General features: G+C 45.4%; 1 protein-coding gene across 3 annotated transcripts in view; it reads left to right on the top strand.

Moving 5' to 3' along the window:
- The window catches only part of ARHGAP32 (Rho GTPase activating protein 32), a 193947-nt gene that overhangs the window by 78846 nt on the left and 94789 nt on the right, over nt 1-20312 (top strand). For all 3 annotated transcript variants that reach the window (XM_085316757.1, XM_085316756.1, XM_085316755.1), the window contains one exon: nt 15926-16012. In XM_085316757.1, coding sequence (XP_085172883.1) covers nt 15926-16012 — 87 coding nt within the window. The remainder of the gene's footprint in view (nt 1-15925; nt 16013-20312) is intronic.

Below are 20312 nucleotides of genomic sequence, written 5' to 3'. Positions count from 1 at the left end.
GGAGGGGGCTATTTGCTGGTTTTCCTTTTTCTAATTCTCCAGTAGGAGTAATGGGAGCAATTTGTATACTAGTTTAAAAAGGGAGTAAAATTTATAATCAGGCTGGTACTGTGTAATAGTAAGATCCTTCTCAGCTCCATGTAGCTCTGAATAATATATGCTATTAATTAGAGAAATACTGGGAAATCAGCGATATGGTCCAGCGTTTTGACGTTTCTCTCGCATTTTACAGGTCATTTCAGGACACTGTGTGCCTTAGCAAAGACGTTTCCACCCTCAGAAGAGATTTTCTTCTTTGTCACTTTCTATAATCTCTCTGTGCCAGTAACAGGCCAGTCTGTGCATCGTCAGATGCACCAGTTCTGTGTGAGGAGCTGCTTTCTAATTTTATCTGAGAAGCCCAGGTGCAATAAAGAATTGAGAATCGCGTTCAGATGGGCGAAGGGGCGGCAGAGAGAGAGCAGGAGCTGGCAGGCCACCACTTACTGATTGCAACTGGTTTCCTTGCACAAAGTAAGACTGCCAGTGAAGTGACCTGGGCGTATAGTTTAAAGGCACCAACTTCCATCATTCCCCAGGTTGTATTTCCTTGATGCCACGATACCAGCCCGTARTCTCTTTTACCCAGGTAGCTGAGAAGCAAGCTTATAAATTCTGCCGATTCGTCATGCTTGAAAACATGCTAACTAGTAGCATCTTCTGGTAGGTTTTCCACTGTACTGGTTTAGAAGAAACTTATAATGGAAAGGGATTTTCCAAGGTTTGGCAGAAGGTAGTGTATTGGGGGAGGAGGGAGGGAGCCTGGAAAGAAACAGCATTTCTTTCTCACAGTGCTAATTTTCACTTCTGCTACGGCTTGCGTTGAGCATTACAGCGATAGGAATTCTCTGGGGTATTTTGATGGCCAATAAAACACAGAGAAACTTTTAAGGGAGAAAATCAGCTAATGGAGAAGGTTTTCTAAATTTATTTTTTTTTACTGTAATACAGTGTACATGCTTGCAAAACGAAAACTGATGAGTTTTCTTCACAGTCGTGTTACGTTCTTGTTTCCCACCCAAGAGTTAGTGTTAGTGGTAACTGCTTGGGTATTTGAGAGGACATGGAACAAAACCAGCTTCAGAGTAGGTTGTAAATACGCAGAGCTACTGCTCCTCCTTTGGTCATGGAGAATAACAGGACATTTGAGACTACAAAGTCAGATTTAACGTATCACATCTGATTTGTTGCATTAATAAGAGTAGGAGGAACGATGCTGAAGGGGAATCCAGTGTTCTTAAAACAACAGGATTTTGATGGTAAATGTGATTAAACAGTTGTCAGATGGGAGAAAAGATGTGCCACTGAGTTCTGTCTTAATTTTGAGGTAATTTGTGTGACTGAGGTTACGAAGGAGGGAAAAAAGAGCCCCAAACAGTGATAAACGTAAGTAAAGGCTTAAGGTCATAGTAGCTGGACATGTAAAAGCAACTGAAGTTTGTTGCAGTGCAGGCTAGATGCAGGGGAAATTGCCCCTAGAGGACCAGGTGTCAGGACCAGGTGTAGCTSTAGAGCATCTTCCTGCATCACAGACTCCACTTACTGAAGAACTGRGTTTGTTTAAAGTCTGTACTCTGCAGAGTTAGCCTTAAAATGTGAACTTATGGGAAATTCCTAGTGAGTGATGTTAGTGGAACAAGCCACTGTGTTAATGCTGCTAGATGCTTATGTGACAGTTTGCTGTCACTTTTTTGTGCCAGTCAGCCTGTCTCTGGCATTGCAAGCAATGCAGGAACTTCAAACAGGGCACCATCAAGAGTAAAATACATTTCATTACCTCTGTATTTATTTATTTAAGACAGTCTTCTGACATATTCAGGGTAAGCTCTTCATGCTCCTGAAGGTTCATGGAGGCACATGCAGCAACCTGGCAACTTCAGAGAACTGATTAACCCTTCCTCRGTGTTGTACAGCCTCACTGAATTAGGCTGCAAAGCTAAAGCAGAGTTTGGCCGGGCTCTTTGGCCAAGCTTCGTAATAGAGGAATGAGGTTGTGCCAAGAAACCCGCAGGTGTTAAGATTTCCCTTTTGATCTGCGTGTTCAAAAGCGTAGACGTGGGCAGAGTGACTGCTCGGGTTCCCTGCCTTGCGTGAAGAAATAGTGCCAGGCAGGGACAGACTGGCTAAGGTGAGCACCACTTACACGGGCAAGAGTTTGCCGAACGCCCCTTCCCGAAGGGAAGCGGCCAGACCGTGGCAGTCCCGGCCGGCAGCGGCGCGGTGGTCAGCAGAGCTGCTCGGAGTGCCGGCATGGCCACGCCRGCTTAAAATCGCGGCCAGACTGCTGGGCTAGGAGGAGGAGATCTCCTTGGTAGTGGGTGTCTGTGCTCAGGTGCTGAATGATAAAATCCTGTCAGTGAATAGCGATCTGCAATAATTGGATTTTGCAAATGCTGCAGTCATGGTACAGACCTCTTGGACAAGCTAACGGGTTTAGGCTGTTAACTGAACAGGGAAGAGTTTGACAGCAAACTTTTCATCATCGGAATACTTGTTTTCTTTAGGGAATATGTTCAGTGAACAGAGGACTGTTGTACTGTAGGCATATGGGGACACATCCTGCACTGATTTGCAGTTGCACAGCACCAGGGACCTGAGTGGAATTTCACGGAGCTTTAGCTCGGAGCAGTTTGATACCAGCGGAAAAGCAGGAGCGATGAGGAATCGGCTTGCCTTAAACTGTGCTGTGTTTCAGGCATGTGATGGCAGTTTGCTGTCACTTTTTTTTTTTTTTTTTTTTTCCCTTTGAGCTGTAGCAGCAGCCTTCTGTGCCGAGCCCGAACACGAGCCCTGCATGCATTCCCTCGCGCTCTGTTTCTTTTGGCTCTTGTTAAACTCCACGGCTTGTCTTGTGGGACCTTTCCAATGCGAGAGCGAGCGGGAGAGAAAGGAACACCACTGATTTCTCTGCAGTGCAAATTGAGCATGAAATGGGCAGTGTGGAGACGGCGAGCAGGGCTATGGAGGCAGGTCTTAAAYGCTATTCCTAGGCACGTTCATCTGAAGAAGCAGCAGCACCAGGAGGAAAGGCGAGTGAGCGAACTGACTGTGGGGAATTTAATTTGATTTTGCTAGCCCGGAGTTCTGGCATTTTGGAGCTGATGCCTGGAAGGTTTTTTCAGCTAGCTGCTGGGAAACGGAGGAGAGACCTGGRGCTGCTAGGCCTTGGCTAGGCATCCCACTCATGGGAAGAAGAGATCGGTGCAGCAGGGGTGAGTAGTACACAGCCTTTCCGAGAGCCGCGCCGCTGGATCTAGGCTCCCTCCACCCCCCCCTTCCCTACTGGCACGATATTATACAAATTCTGAAGTAAAACAGCTGGAAGAATGCCTTAAGGGTGACACCGAAGTAAATGAATCAGGTAACAATTTAACAGGCGCTGTTTCCTTCACAGGCTTCTCAGAGGTGTTTTAATTTAAAGGGGGGGGGGGAATTTCCTGTATTTTTGTGCAGACGCTCTTAGCTTGCAGCTTCTAACACTGCAGTATAATGTGATCAGCGSTGCCCTTCCAGGGAGAAACCTGTGGCCTTCGGGAAGGTCTTTGCGAGGAGGAAGCGGGCCCGGAAGCCGCGCTGCCGCTGGGCAGGGAGGTGTCGGCGAGGGGCCGGGGCGCACCGGCGGCGGTCCCCGCCTCGGCGGCGCTGCGCGGCTGCTTGGGATTTTCGCTTTGCAACTTTTTGTGAATCTCTCACTCATTACAGAGGGGAGATGCTGCTGACAAAATTTGCTGCGTGTTTTTTTTTTCTTTTAACTAGTAAATACGTTCCAAASTGTTGCTAATAATACCTAGAACATTACCTTTGTTATGAGGCTAGGTTTACCAGCAATCTTTTTTTGAAGATAAAATATTATAATTCATTTCTTTTTCATTAATCTTGTCTGTATCTGTCTTCAAAAATAGCCCCTGGAATATAAAGCAATATTTRTTACTAAAGAAGCTATATATTCATAGTAAATTTTATCTGCATAAAGAATTTTATAAACCTTTATTTATGTTTTTCTTTTCAATGCAGATATTTATATAAACCATAGAGTCAGCCGTATCCTTAATTGAGCACAGGGACATCTGATTCGCGTCTTAGATGCCATGCCATGCTGTAGAAAAGTCTATGATAGACAGCTAAGCTGTTTCTAGATTACATGGCATTTTTTCATTCATAGCCAGTAAATAATTAACTTGACATAACTGACCTTTCCTTTCTGGACTTTCTAGGAGTGACTTTGTCCATGTGCCAGCTTCTGAAATTCCTATTACATAGCTCCAGGCTATTTTAGGCTCTAAATAGGTGGCGCAAATAGRTACAGAGTATAGACAAGACCCCTGCGATATAATTATGAGAATTTCCCTTGCAGCTTTTTTGGACCTAGGACCTCACTGTGAGCTTTTAGGATACGTAGTAACCTCTCTCTTGCGCTGGCTCAGCTCTCCTGCCTTTTGTGAAGGAGAGTTGGACTTAAATCAGTTCCTATTTCCTGCCTGTCTTTGCTCATTGCCTTTCCCGTGGCCCGGTACGCCTTTTATCGCTTGCACCCGGATCTGCGTGGGTGAGCAAGGGGGGGCCCTCTGCCTGCCTGCGTCAGGCTGAGCGACACCCGTCATTTGAGTTGCTGGTTAGAGTGTGACAGGAGGCGTAAGAGCTGCTGATATAACGCCTGCAGTGCTACGGGATCGGAGCTTAGTATGTGCCAGAAGTCCAGGAAACTCAGAAAGGTTTCTTCGGGTTTTGTTTACGTGTTTCTGTTTGGCTGAGCGGTGAGAGCGGAACAGCCAGGCTGGTTTGGACTAGCTGCTCTCAAAATACTGTGTTGCACGGCAGGGTTTCTCAAACCCCAAACTTGGTGACTGAGAGATTTAAATTAATAATTTGGAGACTTTTTATTTGACTTCTGTTTTTATCTCGTGTTGATTCCTTACAGTGCACTTCAGTGAGTAAGTGGGTTTGGTTCTGCCATTTTTATCTTGCGGATTTTAAAAGCTATGAATTCGTAGATAACAGYTTGATAGGACAACCCCCTAACAAGTACTCTGCTACTAACACTGAAAKCCGAGGAGTTAGAAACACAGAATGAGGAATTTTAAATCCTGCTCCTTCCTGCCCCATGTATGCTGTCCAAAAGGCACTTTCCATAAAGACACTCAAAGATGTCTTCATGCTTCATACACCAAAATCAACCCAACCCGCTGTGCTCGGGGCCTGGTTTATTGTCCCTGCAGGTATCTGTGCYAGGAGTTGCTGCAATGTTTGTAATTATCTTTTGTCAGCAGTGTAATATTAATGAGAGTCTATACCTGTGAACACGTAACACCTCCTTGCAAATGCTTCTGTTAAGGAAATGTGTCATTTATGTGATGCGCTGTTTTATGGAAAACGAACTTGAAAGAGATGGCTTGTGTACCTCAAGATTGTTTTMATTTCCTTTTGGCTGCTCTGCACTTAGTGCTTTCCGTGCTTTCTGTGCGAGCCCTGAGGTCTGTACAGCAGGCCACGTGGGAGCTCTGGGCCCCGCGCTGATCCCTGCTTTCCTCTAGGAAGCTTGGCTGGGTGCGCCTGGACGGGGTGGCAGAGCTTCACGGCGTTCAGTGAAAATCCCGGGGCTGTGGAGTAAGACATCCGTGCTCCTCGGTGCTGTCGGGGGGGGACTGCTCTGGTTTTGCTGAACAGCAGAACAGTCGTTCAGTCCGCAGCTTGCCTTTGTACTCAGTGGAACCAGATGCCTCTGCTCTCGTGCCTCTGAGGCTGCRTTTACCCTGTAAGCTTTCTTTGCAATAGCTGTGTTTATGATTTGCATCATAAGTGCCCTAGCAAAACTGTTTTTTTTTCCCATGGATTTTATTCCACAGTGTGTGTGTATTGGTGGTCAGAAGGAGCAGGTGGAATCAGTAACAGATTCTTCTCGTTTACCTTCTAGTGCTTAATCCTTGGAGCACCTGCCTAAGCAGAAGAGCCCCTGCGTGTTTGCTCCCGTGCTTCAGGGCTGCGGTAGCCCTGGAGTCGGGCTAGCAGGGTACTGAGCATGGCCTGATAAACTCTCTTGAGGATGAGTTTGCAGGAGTAACACGTGGCTGCCTGCGCCCGTCCATGCAACAAACTCTCAGAGAGGCTCCTGCAACGATTCCCCAAGTGAGGCCGCAAATGCGGAGTGCGGGGCCTGTGCGTGTGCTACCACGGGTARCTTTATACCCCGCTGCGTGTCTGGCTAAGGTGCAGCCGCCCTGTGTCCGTGGCCAGCGTCTGATTGCGAGCCGCTGCTTAGGGTCGTGTTTCCTTGTTCTCTTCTGAAACCCCAGAGACTGGAAATAGTTCCCACCACGAGAAGAGGAGAAAATGAGGTAATCCTGGAAGCAAAAAACCAAGTATACATGGAGAGAAAGAAATCTGTCAGGCAAATCTGGTAGTAGTTCTGTATTTCTTCCACCTTTTCCCCAATTTCTTTACAGGTGTGAGAGATTTTACTTCATACTAAGGAGTCAGAAAATCCACGTTTCAGCTAAGGTGAAAAGCAGGTTTTAGCCTAGTGACCTTAATATGGAAAGTTCTTGTCTCTGTCGTAAGGAGAATGTTTTGGCCATTATTTCTATAGCCTGGTATGCGTGGAGTGAGGAAGTTTCTTAACAGTCAGATCACATAGGGCTTTAAAGATGAAAAACAAAAGCAATAAATTCCAACCAGAAAAACCATAGGTGGCAAATTCAGCTTATGGAGCATTCCTGGATGTTATGTACTCTTCACCAATCACCGAATGCTGGAGGCACTGCTCTGCATGCAACCGCATGGAGGGGGTTATTCGTTAGTTTGTTTTTATTAACATCAGATATTTTAACTTCATGAAAACATTCTGCTTCCAAACCTTAAGAAGTTGTTTTTGCCTAATGGAGTCCCTAACGGCTGCATCTCAGAAGTTTTTATGAATGTTTCATTGCTTATGAAGAATGACCTTCTTACACCTTTAGACAAAATGAATCGTAGAATCATAGAATCGGTAAGGTTGGAAGGGGTATCAGAAAACACTTGCAACTTAATACAGGAAAATCTGGAAAATTTGTCTCTGATACAACTCTGTGAGATTTTATGTCTCCAMAAGCTTAAGGATCAAATATATTTGGCTGGAGAATAAAACAAACAAACTCCAGCAGTATGTACATAGGCTGCCTGCGTTGTCAGCTCATCCTGGGATAAGGGCTTGGAAGTGAGCTTTTCCCAAGTCAGGAGTTGCTGCCTGCAGTAAAGAACCAAGTTCTGTCCTAGGTCACTCCTTATTTCTTCTTCAGGCTAGATCCTGCTGTGCTTTGTGGTTTTGTGCTTTTGAGCAACATTGCAACAGCAATCTAGCCTTGCCGAAAAACCTGAATTCGCATCCTCAGCCGGAGCAATGTAATGGAAATCGCCGCTCGTCAGACTGACTCCGGTAATTGTGGTCAGAGCTGACAGCAGTAGTTCAATTTCAGTCCTAAGCTGCTACCCTTGCATGTAGGTGCCGTGTATTTTTCTGTGTACCGTCTGTTTGGGATATTCCCCCACGCTTCTCTGCTGCAGTTTACCAGCCACCTGTGAGGGAGTTCGGGTTGGTAGGTGTGAGTCGAAACAGCTAATTCCCCCTGCAGGAACTGTTTTTCATATGCTCTAGTCAGCGTGGGTCCCCAGCATACTGCCTTTCTCTGTCTTTAAAGTTATCTGCTGCGATAGTTTTGATTTGGGGAGGAACTCGAGGAGAGTCCCAGCTGTTCTAGTCTCTCTCAAAAGTACAGATGCACAGTGTGCATGCATGATCTCATTGGAAACTTATATTAAAGACAAAAAAACAAGTTAACACCAGAAGAGACCTGATCTTGTGCGTATGAGGCATGCATGGAACTATTATGGCATCCAGCATGATTAAAGCCCTTCAAGGACCCTGCTGTGGGGTATCTGCTCTAGCTGTGCATATTTATAAGCAATGGTAGGTGAAGCTTAGCTGAAAAGATGCTGACTATTGAATAATTGTGCTTCCATAGGAAAACTTTTCTCATTTAATTTGCAAGCTTAAAATAGTTCTGAAAGTAACTACAGGCCAAATGCACTTCCCACAAACGTTTAAATTTACTTAGTTGTTGTCCTTGCATTAATTTAGGCTTTCCGAGTACAGTTCCYGTTCCAGTCTTGTTTCCTATAGTACTACACCCAAGCCGTGAACGCTTTACCTTTTCACTGCAGAGCAGCATTTCAGTTGAATTTCAGCGTGCAAATAAAAAGTTAAGTTACTCAGTCGACCTCAATTCCGGTATCAGCAAACTTACGTGGCCAGAGTTAATCTCTGATGCTTTATACAGTTTTATCATACACAATTCACAAAACTGACCTGAAAATTCAGGCACCCTGAGCGAGCTTTGCCTGAGTGTCTTCCACCGCGGCGCTGCTGGCTCCGAGTGGGGCAGCCCCCGCTGTTGCACTGATCCTGCGGAGGTAGCGKGTTTCGTGCACTGTGCTCTGTGCTGTTCAGACGAGCACGGCTGCCAGCTTGGAGCAATCTCTGCACAGCTACGGGAAATTGGATCTTTTCTTTGTCTTTATTTAATTTTTGTTTTTCTTGAGTGCCTCTTTTGAGGTTTCAAGGGGATGTTTTCAAATCGCAGTAAATAAATGGAGTTCCAGGCATAAAAATATTCTTTAAACATTTCTTTTYTGCCTTTACTTTCATCATTACCTCAAAATAGTTGTGCTTGAGTGAAGAAGCCGCTGTGTCACAAAATGTTCTTTCCCTGCTCTGACGCCGCAGGTTCATCACGAAGAGGAGAAGGCAGGAGAGGATGGGGAGCAGCGTGGGAGTAAAATCAGTATATTTGCAAGATAAATTCTGGAGCTGGTGGGGGGAAAGGACAGACAAATACATTTATGTTGTCAGCGTAATTAGTTGGAAAATGCTTCCCTGTACAAAAAAGATTTGCCCATCTAAAACTTTGAATATARTAAAATAATCATTTCAAAGGTATCCCAAAACAGGTTTTGAAGGTGGCCCGTTACAAGAAAGACTGATACAGGTAATGGATTGAACTGAATGAAGGTAAATGGTGTTTGAATCACGAGGCTAATTTAGGAGATAGTAGAAGTATTGCCTGTTACTTGAGAAGCTAGAGCTGAGAGAGGTAAACTTTTTCTTCCAGTGAGTCTACATGTCTGAGTTTGATCAGTGTTAAGGCTTTTAACTTCTTCAGGATTTGTCCCAAGGATATTTGGGCCCTAGAATTTTTTTTTATATATATATAAAGCAGGAAAATATTTAACAGGGAAAATTAGCCTCATATTTCTTGCTCTTAGCCATCAGACATACTTTTCACCCAATACATACATTCCAAAGTGATGCATAAAGGTGGCATTTTGTCCTGTGGTTTTTCACTCGTCTGATTTGCTAAATTGGACAAACATTGTAAATTAATGAGAGGACAGACATCAAGGAGGCATTAAAAATGTGGTGGTTTAGAAAGAAAAAARTATTTCTAATATTGTCAGAAAAATTATCAGATGTAATAGTGGTTTGGAAACTTAATGAGCTTTTGCTATGGCTGAGCTTGAGCAGCAGCAAGCTCGGTTGCATGTGTCTGGCTGCTTTTGCCAGGGAGTAAACCTTAAATTCCATCTTGGAAAAATGTAAAAAGATTACCAGGTTTCCCTGGAACAATGACACAGTCTCTGCCAGGAAAAACATCAGCCTTTCCACAGACTTGTAACTCCTGGCAAAGGACAGTTCTTCAGCGTTCTTGCCATCTCTTTTCTCCTTGACGTTTCTGCAGACGAGCCCTGCGCTCGAGATGAAACCTGCTGAGGTTTGCGCTTGCCTGCGAGGCTGATTCGCTGCTGCCCACAGCCTCGCGCGGGGCGTGGGGGCTGGCGCCGCTCACGGGGCTTCGCTCATCGCGGCCCGAGAGGCGAGGGGCGTCCTCGACTGTGCGGCTGCGAATGCGGCTCCCTATGAGTGAGGTTATCCCTTTAGAAAGGCAGCTTTACGGTAGGGCGTAGCCGTGCCTTAATATCGCTGCTTCCTTCGGGTCTGCGTGCTCGGGTCTCCGCGCGTGCTTCCACGGCATACGCCTTTTGCCCCGAAGAGTCTCGCCTCGCTTATGCTTTACGGCAAACCTCTAATAAATATGCGTGGGTGTTACAACGATTTTCATTTACGAAGCCTTGCTGTTTCTTTTACTTTGCAGAGAACAATTCTGTTCATTTGACGTTCCTGTCCGTTTTCACGGGCCGTGGAGCACGTGTTTGGCGTGAGGAGATCGTGGCTTTTCGTTGTGTTCTCCGTGGGTAGGGATCGCTTGGGCGTTGCTGGAGATGCTCGCAGCGGGTTTTATGGCACGGGCCGCACTGCGTCCGCGCGGCTCCGGACACGTCGGAGGCCGGACCGTGCGTTCAGGGATGTGCCGGGGGTGCACGTGCTGCTCAGGGGCAGGGACCGGGTGCGTTTCGGTCAGCCCCGTGTCGGAGGTGCCAGAAACGTGCCTGTTGGCTCATGCGTGGTAGCGCACGCACGGGCTTGTGCTTAACGTTTTGCTGAAAAAGCTGCTATGAGTGCGCCCTGCGGCCTAAAACCGCGTCGATTAGGTGTCGATAGCGTCGCTAAAACTTCTCGCAGGAACCAGACGCGAGCGCGGTAACGCGTGCACTGTCGGCTCTGCGGCTTCCCGCGGGCTCGTGCTCGGCGCGTGGCGCCGGCGGGTGTTTGGAGGAGAGCTCGAGGGCTCTCCCGTGGCATCCTGACACCGGCCCGGGAGCTGTGCCGCGGGGTTGTGCTGTTGCCTAGCGTTGTCTTTCCGTTCGGGGTCAGAACCGCGGCTCTGCCGTGAGGAGGTTCCCAAGGGGCCTGGTTTTCGGAGGGGCAGACCGACTGCGGCTCGGGCGAGTGATTCGGAAACRGACAGGGAGACGATTGGGGGGAATCAAGCGTATTTTCCTAGCCCACAATTTTTCATTCCCAAATTATTCTTACTGCTAACAAATTATTTAATGTCAACAGCATGCTTTTTTCCCCATCTTGTTTCTAGCCATAACCCTGTGTCTGTGTGATTTTATTTTGTTTTGTGTTTTTTAGTTTCAAGTAAAAATCTGAGCTTTAGATAGCAACGGTACATAGAAAGATTTATGGCATTGGAAGCAAGGCAAGCTCATGGTCTTAGTTATCAAACGCATAGGCTAGTTCTGCCAAAGCTCTTTGTAACCTTCTCTTTAAGTGTGCGCCGTTCCGCGCGCCGGCTGTCTGCCAGCGGCTCTGCGTTATTCACTTGCTAAGACACATGTGTGTGTGCGAGATCAAGAGCAAGCGTTCATGGCTTTATGAAGTAAAAGTTGAAATAAGTTTCACAGACGGATCCAGTCTTTAGCTTTCCAAGCTGTGCACAGAGTATTTCCTGAGGAACTGGGTGGTAGTCAACATCATTTGGCAAACTGGGAAACGAGGAAAGTGAGGCCAAAGCTRTCTACGCGAGATGGCTTTGACGTCTGGGGGTCCGCGGCACAGCTAGGAGGAGCAGGCACAGCCCCGTTCACCCTGGAAAGGAAAGCCGTGTCTCACCTGGCGAGGGTCTGGCTCTTTAGTTCAGTAGCCAACAGTTCTAGTCAGCAGATTTTTGCAGTAGTTTTTCTTTGAAATGATTTTAGAAGTGTTTTGTAGTTTGAGAGGAGCAYGCAAGAATGTGACTGTGTGTAAAGCATGGAAAGGAGTGTGTTGCATGCTTCTCAGAAGTTGTATTTTTGTTGCATTTCTGTCTGTGGTCGCCTTGACAAGGGACATGTGCTCGTGAAACAGCCACTTAGATGCCTCTGTTCTCACTGAAGTCCTCCCTGGAGTAGCCAGCCCTTGCTTTCGGGTAGTTGAGTGTGGGATGTGGCAGGTCCCCCACGCCGTCCAGACAGCAAGCTTCGCAGTAGGTCTGTAATTGCAAAGCTCCAGACAAACAAATGAGACTCTAAAACGCCTGCTGTTTTGCTCCAAACGCAGATCTGCCAGGGTGTGATGTGAGGATTATTCTTGGAGCGATAGCAGAAGGGAGCTTCCAAAGCCACTTTGGAGAGGGCGCATGAGAGCGTTTGTGTTTTGTTGTGGTTAACCCCTGTTCTAGAAGATCAACAAAATAGGCATATGGAGAGCTGTACACTCTAGAACTATGAGCTTTTCCATCAGACTTTTGAATGTGCTGTATCTTAACGTAGTCTCCTATTTGTTGTTTATCTCTGCAAGAGGAGTAACAAATAAAATCCCCTCTGCAGGAGACCCTGATAATCACTGTTTATCTGCTAGCTTACCATTGATGAGCTGCTTTTTCTCAGATGGAGGGGAGACCAAGTGAACTTGAAGCATTTGTAAGCTAGTCCTGTCTTTATATATGATTAATAAAATCTTGGCTAGCCTCATTGCTCTTTTGGGACATACATATGTGTATATATAAACGAGATATACAGTTTAGTTTTGTCTTTCAAGTGACCAGGGTGAAACTTGCTGTTAAAGTGGATTGATACAGTGAGATCACGATCATTTCTTTGGCCAGGCTCCTGCTCTTGGAAATCTTTGCTGCTATTTGGTCTATCTCAGTGAGAGGTTATTCGGCAACTCACTGCATTAGAACTGCAGCTGCACAAGGTGATGTAGTGTGAATTTGCAGGTAGAAGAGAAAGGACGTGCCCACTCCGGCATTCARCGCAGTCCCCAGTTCTTTGTTGGTACGTGCTGAAAGGCAGCGTGGAGATTCACAAGCTTGACTTTAGCTGTGGAAAGGCCAAGCCCTTTTTTCCTAGCTCAGCTGTAGTATCTGAAGTTCAGTACGTGCCAACTGTGTTCTGCATTCAATCTGCAAAACCTTTGRTTGCTGTTGCTGTACTAGTGTAAACGTTTTTCCTGCTGTTTACCTGCAACTCTACCCTTGCTCTTTTGCGACCTTGTAATCTCAGCATGTTGTTGTGAAGTGCTGCCGTTGAAAAGATTAGGATGCTGCAAACTTGATTTATGAAATCAGCTGTATCTACCAATGTTAGCTAAGCATACATATTCCAATAATCAATGAATCTAGCATAAACCTAGTGCTTCGTAACTGTTTATCTTGTTCAGGAAGTTTGACAACCACTCTGAAGGCRAAAAATGAACATTCCAGATAAAATATCAAGCCGTATATGTTGAGTATGTTGCTTAACACTTTGGTTGACTACCYCAAATGCTATTTACAGCTTATTTCAGCTATCTCAGATTATACAGATTGAGGCTCTTAGAAGTGGTATCCTTGAGACCCAGCTGTCTTTGGTCTCTCCTGTAAGGAGATGAAAACAAGTTTCCCAATTTGGAGTCRACCAGATTCTGCCTACTGAGCCATGTTTGAAGTCTGCCAAGGTCAAGAGAGGCCTTTGCTTTGTGTTCCCTGGATTTTGCGTCAGGCGTGGACACACCTCGCCTTTCTAGGATGTTTTGTTCATGACAGACACTGCAGGAGGAAAAGCTTTTAAACAGGGTGACATGAATGATTTTTGTAACAACATTTCTCTGTTAATAGAGCAAAACAAAATTACAGCATGTGAGAAAGGGAGCACAAATACCTTCTGGGGTATTTTGCTGCAGGGATAGTTACATTACTTCGGTTAAAAGATAAAAATAGTAAGTTTTCCTGCGTATGMAGTTTTACCTTCTCCTTCTATCAAGGGGCATGAGATTAGCTGAAGGAAGAGGGACAGTCATTCAGTCTGCTTTTACAACTTTACTCAAAAATAGAGTTGCATTTATTTTGGGCAATACAATGGATTTAGAGCAGCATGTCTTACTACAGACCCACATTAGAGACAAGAATTGCTAAGGAATGACCCACCAAGTCACACCAACGTTTAGGAACAAAAATACCATCCTGGTTGCTAATACTACACAGCTYACAGTTTTACAAGATATGTAAAAACGCTCAGGAGTTTGTTTTGAGACACATGTCCTGGGATGTCATTTAAATGGCTCCAGGGAGTGACTTGCTCTCCTTGGAATTCCAGTAGCTACAGTCATCGGGCTGTTTCGGAGCAGCCGCACAGCGGTTGGGCCTGTTGGAGCAGCTTTCTGCCCTGACAGAGCTGTCTGCAGGATCAAGGTCACATAGGACAGAAGCCCCCGGTGCCCGGGAGGGCTTCATTGCAGGAGGGCCCCRAGGAAGCTGCGGAGTAGTGGGGAACCCTTCTTGTTGGCACGATGGATCACTGCAGCACACCACTGCTCTTGGATCATCCCCTGGTTATTTACTGCTAGATGCTGCAGCACSCTCAAAACGGACGAGAAGAGGGTTTCAGAAAACAGCTACCGTGCTGATGGGGCCTCTAAAAGATGAACCATAGTCTCGTTTAGCACATGTAACACGGGGTGCTTGTCTGAATGGAGACATTTGGAAGCATTAAAGTGAAAACTGCGTACGTGGGTGTAAAGTCAATGAGTGCAGGTGAGCAGGTTATTCCCYGGTTAGGTATGCTCTTTCAAATGAAAAGTGGCCTTACGCCCACGGACCCCGGGCTTTCACATTATTCACCTCCTATTTCCGGAGAGTTCATGGATAGATGTGGCTTGACGCAAGTCCAACCAGGTGTAAATTAAAACATCAGTAAGAGGAAGGTGATGCAATTCAACCTTTGCTGAAAACTTAGGTAATAAAGACTTTTGTCTGTCCCATTTTTTCCCCATCACATTCAAATATTTTTGTGTAATTCTGTTAGCCTATCTGATGTTAGCCTATCTTGGGAGCAGAAGTTCGGGTAGTCAAATTGTCACATTGTAATCCTAATTCGTACTGAGCTGTGAAATGTTGTTTTTTTTATGTGTGTGTGTGTGTATGTATATATATATATATATATATATATATATATATAAGGTTCATAAAAATATTTAACCTTGCAAATCCTGTTTAGGTGTGCAGAAACTGAATGATACCAAGGCAAACAGGGGATTTTATGCTCTGTTGGCACATGAATCCATATATTTCATGAGGTTAAAGTCCAAACWTTTATCCCAAAGTTTAAAGTTAAAACAATACAGAAACAGCAACAAGCACACACACAATGTTTTGCTGACAGGGCTGTGCTGGTTAGAGGTATGATGATCTCCTCTTGGCCTGGTTATGTTGACAAAAGCCCAGATCTTTTTGCTAATACACCTCTTTCATTTGAGCGGTAAGGTTGTCTTTCCCTCTCCCATCTTTCTTCCCACAAATATAAACTGTTTGGGAGGCAGGAGGTTTTTCTAATGAGTTTTTAGTACAGAGAAGGCCTGAGATTAGGTCTTCCCTGGCACTCATTACGTGCACAGGAATGATACGGTTAAATCTCTCCTCACTGCTCTGAAAAAAGCACATCTTGATGTTGTGTTTAGTGGCTCTTTGTATTGGATGAATGGTGCCATAAAGCGCTCTGTTGTGGTAAATTGCTTGACAACATTGAAATTGGGAGATGCATTTTATTATCTAATGTCTGCCTCAACATATAAATTAACAAAACAAATAAAATTGGGAGGAAAAATCACTGTTATCTGATACATGAATATATATGGCAATATTTTCAGCGAACAGTTAATTTTACAGACTTCTAAAGCGCATGTTTAATCCCTGRCTTGAGCAGTGTGCCTTGCTATGATTGTTGGATTTCTGAAACATATTTTTATTTTCAAACTCTCAGGTGAGATGCCAAAATCCAGCAGGATTTTAGGTCTCTGTAAACACTGAACGCTGACTATTTTCTGTTTGACAACTCCAGACAGACAAGCACTTTGCTCATTCCCTGATACTCAGCATGTCTTGGAGCAAGTTGATGTGAATGTTCATGCGTTATTCCATGCCTGGCTTAGCCCTGCTCACTGACCTGCTCTTTCTCTCTCCCTCTTCCCACCCTCCTCCCCGCTCCCTTGGTGTAGCTTTCGCTCCCGGAGGAACAGAATGAAGTAACAAGGAACGGCTGTGAATCCAAGGAGCTGGTCTACCTTGTGCAGATCTCTTGTCAGGTAAATACCACGGGGCCCCTCTCCTCTAGTGTGGCAGACCGTACTGCGGTGAGTTTAGTAACACAGCCTCATCGTATTTTGATGTGTCCCTTTATTTTGGTGTGTGCGGTTTTTTCCTCCTTCTTCCCTAGCTCCGTCAGAAGGAGCCGGCTAATTTTTAAGGAAAAAAAAGGAGCCTTAAGGGGAGAAAAGTGCATTTGCTCCGTTCGTAATCCTGGCTAGAGGATTATACGTGCAGAGCTGCGCGCCGATCAGCCTGGAGCCGCGCGCGTGCGCGCTGAGGCTCCGAGCGTGCGCGCTGAGGCTCCGAGCGTGCGCGCCTGTGCGCTGGGGGCCCGCGCTGCCGCGCAGGCTGCGTGGCCAGGGAAGGGGCGCGCGAGAGTGCCGGCCAGCGGGCTTCGCTCCGTGCCGGCGTGCTGCTCGCAGCCCGCGCGTGGGGAGTCCGGATCTGCTCCCAGTTACGGCCCTGGAGACCCTTCCCCTGCCTCTGCTACTGCGGYCTCAGAATGCTTCGGGCAAGGAAATTTGCCACTTCGCACCACAGATTCCCGTCTGTTACTATGGGAAAAGTGACTTTGTGAAATGCTTTCCTTACATACGAGGTTATCTTATTTTAWCATGTTGAATGAAATTGCTTTTTGTGGGAGACCTATTGCACTGACAAATTCCAATGAAAGATTATGCCTGCGTTTGGTCATTTTGGGGGTCTTAGCAAAGGAGTATTTTTCTCTCATGATTCATCTCAGCACTCCTTGAGCACCCATCTTATCAAATTACGTTGAGCATTAATAAGATTCACTGTGGTGTCTACCTCTCTCTTTAAAGCTCTGTATATGGTTCTGCGGACAGTTTTTCCGAGACTGAAAGGAGGTGCGTGGAGCAGGCGTGCCCACGCTGCCCGCGGTTTATCCGATTAGCCCGTGGGAGGGCCGCGCGAGCGTGGCGGCGTCAGCGCGCGCGGAGGCAGGCTGTGAATTCGCAGTGACCGCGCTCCTCTTCGCCGGCGTGSCAGACCGGCGCCCGCGAGGTGCTCAGGGGAGGCGAGGAGCAAGGCGTCTTGCTCTGTTTTGAAAGCGGAGCTTGGCCCAAGCTGAGCCACAGYGCTGTAGTTAGTGAGGGAAACCTCCAGAATAATTCTTTCTTTCTTTTTTTKAATTATGTCTTTCGATGGAAGCATACATGTGCATGTATATGTGTGTACATGTCTATACACATAGTGCTGTTGGGAGTGGGAAGAGAAGCTGAAAATCAACAAGCACCTCCTAAAATTGCCTGGGTTTGGGCATTTTGCTGAGACTGTGATGACCCCATCGTAGCCAGTTCCAAGCTGAATGATGATTTTTCAGAAAAGCAATCCAAGRTGACAAGCAGTGCTACAAAACTCAACGGCAGGCACAGCAGCACTGCAATGATTTAGAGTGCGATTCTCCAAGGGATTCAAGGAAATTGGAATTACGGTATGGTTTAGGTCCTCGTGTGTTCAGAGCGGCATTCAGAGTGCCTCATGGAGAGGTAAACCTTACATCTTTTCCTGACTGACTCTTTCAGATAGGCCTCTAGAAGAGTTTTCCTCTAATCCTGAAGCATACAGCTTCCAGTCTTTCTAATCACAGTACCCTCCAGTATAACTGGGTTTTTCAGCCCTGCCTGATACCTAAGTGCAGGCAAGTCCCGGCAGTGGCAAATAGCCAGCGAAGAGCACGCAGGTCCCAATGACGTGGTGATCAAAGCGAGGCCAGTTTGTCCAGCAGGTCGTATAGCGCTTCCGTCAGACTCTCGGATGCTTCCCGAGGGTGTTTCCGAGGTCTGGACAACGTGGGGAATTCTGCGCCACGGCTTTCCGGCCGGGCTTAATCGAGCCGCGGTCTAATGGATCCAGAGGCTGTGAATGGCGCCCAGCTGCTGCGAGGAGCTCTTACCATCCTCTGTTCAGTGTGTTACTAAACTAAAATTAAGGCACTGGGACTTGGCCTCATCGCATTAAAGGCTGGGCATAGAAATAGTTGCCCCCTCTTTTTTTTTTTTTTTTTTTTCCAGTAAGCCTCTTGACTAGCCAGAATTTCTCCCTGCCCCACGTTTGTAGTTCACCTCTCGTGTTAGTCTGCGTCCGTCTCGCAGATACTTGCAAAGCGGAGCAGCTTGTGGCATCTGGATTCAATGAAAGGCATGGAGGGAGCTGCACAGCTGAGTATCATTTCTACCGTGGAGATACTTCACCCTTGACATCTCCAGGCCTCTCCTAATGTCCGGGGAAAGATTCCATTCTGTCACGCATCGGATACCAGAGGTGTCTGGATGGATTTGGCTCCACATGAGAATTAAATGGGAGGTGTGAAATAGCTCATGGAATGATAGTGCAGTGGGGAGAGATTTTGGCAGGACACATCTGTATCAGGCCAAAAATATTGAAAGAAGGAGAAAAAAAAAAACTTTTTAAAACAAATTTCACTTTGATTGCTGTTTGGATATGCCACTAGCGCTGGTGTTCAGCCTATTACAGCAGGGTGCAAAAATCTTAATTTCTCAGATCAGCTCAAAGAAAACGAATTCTGTTGGTTAAGAGTGAATCTATATAAATTGAAAAGCTTGAAGATTCTGTGACTTGTTGCAAAAACAAGTAGTATGGTGAAAAGCAAGGGTGGCCATCCTGGCAATTTCAGATTACAGCTCAGTGCAAAAAGCTAGCTCTGGGGTTGAATGCTCTATACTGTTGTGCCTTGCCCAGTTTGGACTATGTGCAGATACAATCTGTGTGTTGTGTGGTCCATAAAAAGACATTTCTTTTGTCATCTCACTGTGTAGCAGACAATGAAACCAAAGCTTTTGAACATTAGACTTTTAAAATATACAGCTCAGTCAGCTGTGTTTGGCAGACTACAATTAAGCCTTTACGGTAAGGAAATTCTATCTCATTCTTTCCCATCTGTAAGTATAATTTTAGCGGTGTAAAGAGAATTATTGTTTGGTGACTGTTTTGCAAAACCTTCCCAGATAAGGCTTGAAAAAAAATGTTTTTGAGCTGTGTTTGTGACACATTTCTGCAGCAAGTCAGCTTGTGAAATACAAGCTTTGTGTGAGGTTCAGAGGTTTGTTTAAGCCTCTATTCAACTTTTTTTTTTTAATTTAGAAGTCTCAAAAAATTAATCCACCTTAGTAACCTTGAAGAAGAAATGAGAGTAGATATAGAGCTGTTCCAAGCGTTTTTGAAAAGTGGAAAGATAGAATTCTTTTGATTTCTTGAAATAAATTTAAACATGACCTATGTAGCAAATGACAAAATGAGGGTTTATTTTGTTTTAAAGATCTGTTGATAGGGTTATTTTTTAGAGCAAGGAAGGTGGATTTTCCTTTTTCCAAGCAAGGTTGCACCGTTTAACTTTCACTCATTTCTAAACCATTGCTTTYAGGACATCCATAGTTATTGCTGAAGGAAGATTGCTATTATTAAAATAAATATAAACAAAAACTCTATAATAAAAGAAGGGTTGGATGGATGGATGGAAAGAAGACTTTTAAACAATCCACAAATGCTCAAAATCTGAGGAAAGATTTCTGGGAAAAGAAATGCTGTTTTGGGTTTGCTGCTTTCCCAAAATGCAAACAGTATGCCACATGCATTTTTGCTGGGGAGCAAAATACCTCTGAAGAATGTTAACAGAGATTGTTTCTTGTGCAAGAAACAGAGATGCATAAAATCCTGGGCCGGGTGGTGTGAGGGGTGTACCTGCGAACCTCCTCAGCTCCGCAGACCGTAATTGCAAGCGTTAATAATAACAGCAGTCGTTAAAGGAGCACGGGGAATGTCTGAGGCCTTTATGGGTTTGTGCTGTACCTGTCGGCTGTGCAGGGCCATTGACAGCGTTTGCAATCCTTCCCGAGTTCCACCGGGATAAGCAAAGAATTTACAAGGTCTGCAGCACATTTAAATGGGGTTTCTGTGTGTGTTAAGAATAAAGCAACAAAAGAAAGAGCCCCCAAAAAGGTTGAAATAGGCTCGTCCATCCATCGTGTTTTGTTGAGTTGTAAAGCAGGCTGGAAAACTATCTTTTCAATGTTTTTGGATTTGTTTGTATGATACTACAGCAACTTCTAAATTACTAGCATACATATTTAAGTATTGTATCATAAGAATGGCTAATCTAAGCTTTATTCTGAAAAGTTAAAGGAAAAAAATGCTCTACTAATTAGAGATCAGAAAAGCGGTTGGATTTGCAATATTCCAACAGTATAAATGTCATTTTTGTGACATTTCGGGTGGCAAGCAGAGAACAAAGTTTTCAGTTGTGAAAATGTTGCAAGA

This window comes from Rhea americana, unplaced genomic scaffold (assembly GCF_003343005.1).
Source record: "Rhea americana isolate MKP2758 unplaced genomic scaffold, rheAme1 scaffold_48, whole genome shotgun sequence".
Classification (NCBI taxonomy): Eukaryota; Metazoa; Chordata; class Aves; order Rheiformes; family Rheidae; genus Rhea; species Rhea americana.
Note: the sequence above shows the minus strand (reverse complement) of the source record. Positions and strands in the feature narration are given on the sequence as shown.